Source organism: Limulus polyphemus, unplaced genomic scaffold (assembly GCF_000517525.1).
Source record: "Limulus polyphemus unplaced genomic scaffold, Limulus_polyphemus-2.1.2 Scaffold4258, whole genome shotgun sequence".
Taxonomy (NCBI): Eukaryota; Metazoa; Arthropoda; class Merostomata; order Xiphosura; family Limulidae; genus Limulus; species Limulus polyphemus.
In genome coordinates, this window is record NW_013669868.1 from 71,535 (window position 1) to 79,049 (window position 7,515).

General features: G+C 32.7%; 1 protein-coding gene across 1 annotated transcript in view; it reads left to right on the plus strand.

Annotated features, from left to right (window-relative positions):
• Positions 1-7,515, plus strand: part of LOC106470865 (intraflagellar transport protein 122 homolog) — a 43,666-nt gene that overhangs the window by 21,924 nt on the left and 14,227 nt on the right. The window contains exons 9-13 of the mRNA XM_013931443.2: positions 1,836-2,000; positions 2,958-3,077; positions 5,629-5,747; positions 5,852-6,005; positions 6,604-6,762. Of these exons, the coding sequence (XP_013786897.1) occupies positions 1,836-2,000; positions 2,958-3,077; positions 5,629-5,747; positions 5,852-6,005; positions 6,604-6,762 (717 nt within the window). The remainder of the gene's footprint in view (positions 1-1,835; positions 2,001-2,957; positions 3,078-5,628; positions 5,748-5,851; positions 6,006-6,603; positions 6,763-7,515) is intronic.

Genomic DNA, 7,515 nt, shown 5'->3' on the forward strand with positions numbered 1-7,515 from the left:
AAGAGTCTGCATAGATCTCCAGCTAACACACAGTGAAGTATTAATGGGGAGCCACATAACATATCATTCTGAGATCTTGGTGGGAAGAGTCTGCATAGATCTCCAGCTAACACACAGTGAAGTATTAATGGGGAGCCACATAACATATCATTCAGAGATCTTGGTGGGAAGAGTCTGCATAGATCTCCAACAAGCACACACTGTGTATTAGCTGTGTGCATACGGTGCTGTTCTCGACTGTTTGCTAATGTATTGTCTGTGGAGAAATAAATGGGTTTTCTTTATGATGTGAGCAGCATTGCTTTTTAACCTTTCTTGTGTTCAGTGTATCAACTTACGTAAATACATGAGAAATGGAGAGAGATTGTTTTATCTGATGATATTTTATTCTATGGTGAATAATGTTTCGTGTCGAAAGAAAAAGTAAAAAATACAGGCTTACAAATCAGAAGATTGTTGTTGTGAATAAAGTGATCTGAGTGATGTTATATCTGGTTTCTCGGCAATTAGTTTTCTGTGATTGGGAAATTTGACAAATTCCACTGATTTTCTCCTGATTATGCAATAATTGGCCCGATTCGAACTTAGTAACTTACGATGTCACCTTTCAAAATAGTGTTAACATTAAATTCGTTAGGCTAGATATCATGATCTATGCTAATATTTTTGGTGGGAAAGATCAGTTTATGTGAATTTAATTAATATAGTGTGTTTGTATGTTATAAGGTATTATGTTTGTTTGGTTCTCACATAAATTACTTGATGTGTGAAATTGCAGGGTTATATAGAATTTGTTTAGCGTGATAATAATCCCAAATGTACTGTGAATGTTTTAAAACAGTATCTTAATACAAAAGAAGTAGATTAAATCTTTGAATGGGTAATGTGGCCTTAACAGGCCTCAGTATTATTGAGTGTATATGAGACTATCTTGCTTGAGAAGAGCTATGCAGTTAGCCCGAAACAAATGAGGAACTTCACCCAGAGTCACTTTAAGATGGCTGAAGTTTATTTCCCTCTCAATATCTCCAAATGCTTAAAGAAATAATTCCTCATCAGTTTCGGGCAGGAATTTCAGCTAACAATGGTTACACCAAATATTAGAGAAATAAAACCTAAATGTGCTTTACATGCATTTGTTTTTCCTTTAGATGTTATAAAATTCTGAAGTACCTTCACTAAAGGAAACTCGGCATGTCTTGAACTTTTAATACATGGTGATGAGCGAGTGGTCTCTGTTTTATGAACAGTATTATATTTTATGTTGTTGATTGTTAGCCGAAGCTGATGTTTGATTTAAAGTGTTTCTGTTATCATGTCCACAAGTTTATATGTTGTTGGTTGTTAGCTGAGGTTGATGTTTGACTTAAAGTGTTTCTGTTATCATGTTCACAAGTTTATATGTTGTTGATTGTTAGCTGAAGCTGATGTTTGACTTAAACATGTCCACAAGTTTATATGTTGTTGATTGTTAGCTGAAGCTGATGTTTGGCTTAAACATGTCCACAAGTTTATATGTTGTTGATTGTTAGCTGAAGCTGATGTTTGACTTAAACATGTCTACAAGTTTATATGTTGTTGATTGTTAGCTGAAGCTGATGTTTGACTTAAACATGTCCATAAGTTTATATGTAGTTTTTAATTAGTTTAAATAAGATAGCTGTTAGCTTTTTATATAAAATTGAAGAACAGTAGTAAGCAGTAGGTTATTAAGCTATACTTGCCATGATTATACTTGTCTTAGTGATAACAGAAAATATTTGGACTATAAATTCAATAAGTAATTGTATTTGTGAATGTTTGAGTGCATCACTCATATTCTGTTGATTCTCCAGATTGTAAAACTTTTTGTGGACAACCCGTTCCCTCTACCAGTGTTGAAAATTGCCTCAGCTGTAAGATGTTTAGATTTAAGTGCTACAAGAAAGAACCTAGCTGTAGTAGATGACACAGGCATTTGTTTGGTGTATGACATTAACACCAAGGAGCTTTTATATCAGGTTAGTATTTATAACCTAGCTGTAGTAGGTGACACAGGCATTTGTTTGGTGTATGACATTAACACCAAGGAGCTTTTATATCAGGTTAGTATTTATAACCTAGCTGTAGTAGATGACACAGGCATTTGTTTGGTGTATGACATTAACACCAAGGAGCTTTTATATCAGGTTAGTATTTATAACCTAGCTGTAGTAGATGACACAGGCATTTGTCTGGTGTATGACATTAACACCAAGGAGCTTTTATATAGGTTAGTATTTATAACCTAGCTGTAGTAGGTGACACAGACATTTGTCTGGTGTATGACATTAACACCAAGGAGCTTTTATATCGGGTTAGTATTTATAACCTAGCTGTAGTAGATGACACAGACATTAGTCTGGTGTATGATATTAACACCAAGGAGCTTTTATATCAGGTTAGTATTTATAACCTAGCTGTAGTAGATGACACAGGTATTTGTCTGGTGTATGACATTAACACCAAGGAGCTTTTATATAGGGTTAGTATTTATAACCTAGCTGTAGTAGGTGACACAGACATAAGTCTGGTGTATGACATTAACACCAAGGAGCTTTGATATTGGGTTAGTATTTATAACCTACCAGTAGTAGATGACACAGGTATTTTTCTGGTGTATGATATTAACACCAAGGAGCTTTTATATCAGGTTAGTATTTATAACCTAGCTGTAGTAGGTGACACAGGCATGTGTTTGGTGTATGAGGTTAACACCAAGGAGCTTTGATATAAAGTTAGTATTTACTAAACAAAATGCATACTTTTCAATTTTTAATTTTTTAAAAGATTCTATACTGAAAAAAGAAATGTCTTTTTGTTCATTTTGAAATATGTCGACAGTGTGATAATATTCAGATTTATAAGTTATAATGTATTTATCTTTTAACCTGTGACATATTAGTGGTCCATGGATCAAGATCCCTTTTTTTTTTCAGGAACCCAATGCAAACAGTGTAGCATGGAATAGTCAGAATGAAGATATGCTGTGTTATTCTGGAGCGGGATTTTTAAATATCAAAGCTCGTGATTTTCCATCCCATCAGCAAAAGTTACAGGTAACTAACGCTCCCATGAAAGCTATGTAAGTGCTATACATAATAAAAGTTATCTACTGTCAAAATGTTTATAAACTTAACTTAAACTTTAAGTCTTTTATTTTTACATAAATATAAGTAATGAGTTATAAAAATTCATTTTGTTCTAAACACACAGCTAACTTCCATCCTATCTTAACTTATTCCATTTTTTTAGAAACAGTGAGAGCTAACAGGGTTTTACCCCAGTCATGAAAAATCCTGGAAAGTCATCAAATTTTCTAAACCAGTTTTGTTTACTGAATTTTTACTTTGTTAGCACAGTTGACATGATGAATGTTCAGTAGCCAGTCGTGTAGAAGTTGACCTGTCTTTTTGGTTACATGCTGGAGGAGTTTTTAACTGTCGCTTGCTATAAAGTTGAAGTAGGGAAGAGTTTAAGTTTATTTAGAGTATTGTAAGTCACAAAAAAATCTGTCAGTGATCTGTCACAGTTATATGGAATTTCTTGGAATAGCTTGTTTCATAGGTTTGTTTTTTTTTGACTTCAGTAAAATGTCGAATTCAGGCGACATAGTGCAAGTGCACACTGGGGAGTGAATATGTTTTATGATGAAAAGGATCCTTATGGTTTTATCAAGAGGTAGACACCCTACAGAACACAACCCCAGCCTTAAAGAACAAAACGGCTGAAGTAATTAACCAAAAGTGTATCATCTGACATGCAATCATGTTATCAAGAATGAAAAGTAACAGTAATGAATGTATGAAAATATAATCATAGTCAAGAAAATATTCATTTAAATAATTTTAACTGGATACTGGCTGTTTCTCATAGTGAAGAAAATATTCATTTAAATAATTTTAACTGGATACTGGCTGTTTCTCACAGTGAAGAAAATATTCATTTAAGTAATTTTAACTGGATACTGGCTGTTTCTCACAGTGAAGAAAATATTAATTTAAATAATTTTAACTGGATACTGGCTGTTTCTCATAGTGAAGAAAGTATTCATTTAAATAATTTTAACTGGATACTGGCTGTTTCTCACAGTGAAGAAAGTATTCATTTAAATAATTTTAACTGGATACTGGCTGTTTCTCATAGTGAAGAAAGTATTCATTTAAATAATTTTAACTGGATACTGTCTGTTTCTCATAGTGAAGAAAATATTCATTTAAATAATTTTAACTGGATACTGGCTGTTTCTCTTCATAATTCATTAAATGTATTTTTTTATAGCTCATGTGTTGCTCTCATTGCTAGAATGTTTAATACAGTTGTTACTGCATATTTTAAAATGCAATAAAACATTACTTATTTGATTTGGTATAATTCATGTTCTGTTAAAATCAGTAAATGAGGTCCTGGAAAATCCTGTAGTGGTTTTTTATATTTTTTCTATTAGGATTTGCAAGCTATGTAACATGAAACAGTTTTGTTTAAACATAATTGGATGACAAAAACTAGTTGATATCTTCATACATGTCCTTTTCTGCTGATAAACTATAGAATGTTTATAAATAAAATATGATATTTAAAATGGTTATATTGTAAAAACTACTTGTCTTAGGGCAACCAAGTTTCAGCAGATGAACCATGAAATTCCTAAGTTTTATTCGGGACAGTTTCAACATGGTACAAAGTTGCTTAAAAAGTGTCACAGAATGTTCAGTGTGGTTTTTATTATTCTGAGCAGTTAGCAGTTAGATATGTAGTATAATATGGCTATATTCATTCTGTAGTACAGTATGGCTGTATTTACTCTGTAGTATAATATGGCTGTATTCATTCTGTAGTACAGTATGGCTGTATTTACTCTGTAGTATAATATGGCTGTATTCATTCTGTAGCACAGTATGGCTGTATTTACTCTGTAGTACAGTATGGCTGTATTTACTCTGTAGTACAGTATGGCTGTATTTACTCTGTAGTACAGTATGGCTGTATTTACTCTGTAGTACAGTATGGCTGTATTCATTCTGTAGTACAGTGTGGCTGTATTCATTCTGTAGTACAGTATGGCTGTATTCATTCTGTAGTACAGTATGGCTGTATTTATTCTGAAGTATAATATGGCTGTATTCATTCTGTAGTACAGTGTGGCTGTATTCATTCTGTAGTACAGTATGGCTGTATTCATTCTGTAGTACAGTATGGCTGTATTCATTCTGTAGTATAATACGGCTGTAATAATTCTGAGCTATATAAAAACTTTCCCAAATAAAGGTTGTTTGTTTCTGGTGTAATTTTGTGTCCTTAAGACAAGTAGTTGTTAAGATATAATATTAAATATGGCCCGTTCTTTGCAAACACTTGTGTATAGATATACTCAAGTTGTCATGTAATGTTGCTAAAAATCATGTAATTGCCAAAGTTTCCCGTGTGATTTGGTACAGTTGCCTAGTTGGCATACCATTGTTTTTGTTTTGATAAATTAATAGTAATATCTATCTTCTCAACAACAATTACATTGTCAAAAATATTTGTTTTTGTTTTAGCAGTGTAACAACTTGTAAAATAAATCTAAAACAAACTAGTTGATGTTACCAGTTTGCAGTTTTTTTTCAGGGTTTTGTAGTTGGGTTCTGCGGATCAAAGATATTCTGTCTCCATATGAATCGTATGTCTACGATTGAAGTTCCGCAGTCTGCACCAATGTACCAGTATTTGGAGAAGAAGATGTTCAGGTATAATGTTTTGTGTTGTCTGAGTAGTTAACAGCATTGACTTGTAAGATATACCAGGAAACACAGAAATCTTAACTTAATCATGTTTTGATAATGGATTTCAGTGGGGCTTATAAAGTGGCCTGTTTAGGAGTTACAGAAGGTGATTGGCATGCACTTGCCATGGCAGCATTAGAGGAATTAGACCTACAAGTAAGCAGAGAGTCATTCATCAGGATCAGAGATGTTCCTTACCTGCAACTGATTCAGAACTTCGAAGTAAGTGGATATTTTTCAGTTCTTATGTTCCAGTAATATCAGATGTAACTGGTTGTAGCATCCTTGAAAGACGTTAACAGGTTAATAAGACATGATTTCTCTTTAGTAATCTATTTTGGCTTTCTTATGATATATTTCAATAAATTATTATGCAAATCCTTTTTTTCTTTACCTAACTCTAGAATTTTTATCTGTACAGAGTAAGTCTAACTGACCCATAATTTCCAGGGCAACTCTTATAACCCATTAGAAATAGGAGTAACATTATCAACACTCCAATCCTCGGGCAGCTAGCTCCCTCTGTCTTTTGACTTGGAACTCTAAATATACATTTCCATATTTTATTGGAGACACTTGCTTAGTATTTGACAGCCGAGTTTGGTACTTTTAATGAAGTTTATTTAATAAAGTATATTTCTTTTTGTGTGTGTACTGACAAAATAATACAAGTTCAGAGGTTACTAAAAAAATTTCTAAGTGGTAAGAAAGACATCATGTTATGGTTTATTGTGTTCCAGTTCTAAGAACAGTCTGTTATTTTGTAGATTTTTAAGTTTTGGTACAGGCTTGATTATTTGACTTTTATATAATTTCATAGGAACGAAAGAAGAAAGGTGAATCAGATACAGTGTTTCTGGCAGACACACTTGCTTACCAAGGAAAGTTTGCAGAGGCTGCTAAACTTTACAAACGAGCTGGAAACGAAAGCCGAGCAATGACAATGTACACCGATCTACGAATGTTTGATCAAGCCCAGGTAATGTGCCCCATTATTTTATCCACATCACATTATATTTTTCTAAATCTTGATGAGAATATTCAACATTTGAAAAAGGTCACCTTGATTGATTTCACTCACATGTTTGTCTTCTCAAAAAATATTAACTAAGATACCTTCTAAACAGAAGTATCAACAGAAATATACTTGGCTATTGAAGAGAGGCTAAAGGCCATATTGTAATTGAATTTGTAGATGACATTAGCTTGAAATATCACTTTTTATTCATCAACCAATAGTCTTTATAATTTAGAATTGTTGAGAAAGGTAATACAAAATATTATGTATTGTCCATTCATTGAAATAGTAGTGTTTGTTATTTGATTTTATGAAAAATAATAGTATTAAATATCACCTGTGATCTGCTCATCAAGGAGTGGTGTTTATCATCAGGATTTTATGAATGATCCTGTTTTAAAATACCTCATGATGTATTCATGAAACAGTGGTGTTTATCATCAGGATATTATGAATGATCCTGTTTCAAAATACCTCATAATGTATTCATGAAACAGTGGTGTATATCGTCAGGATATTATGAATGATCCTGTTTCAAAATACCTACTGATGTATTCATGAAACAGTGGTGTATATCGTCAGGATATTATGAATGATCCTGTTTCAAAATACCTACTGATGTATTCATGAAACAGTGGTGTATATCGTCAGGATATTATGAATGATCCTGTTTCAAAATACCTCATGATGTATTCATGAAACAGTGGTGTATAT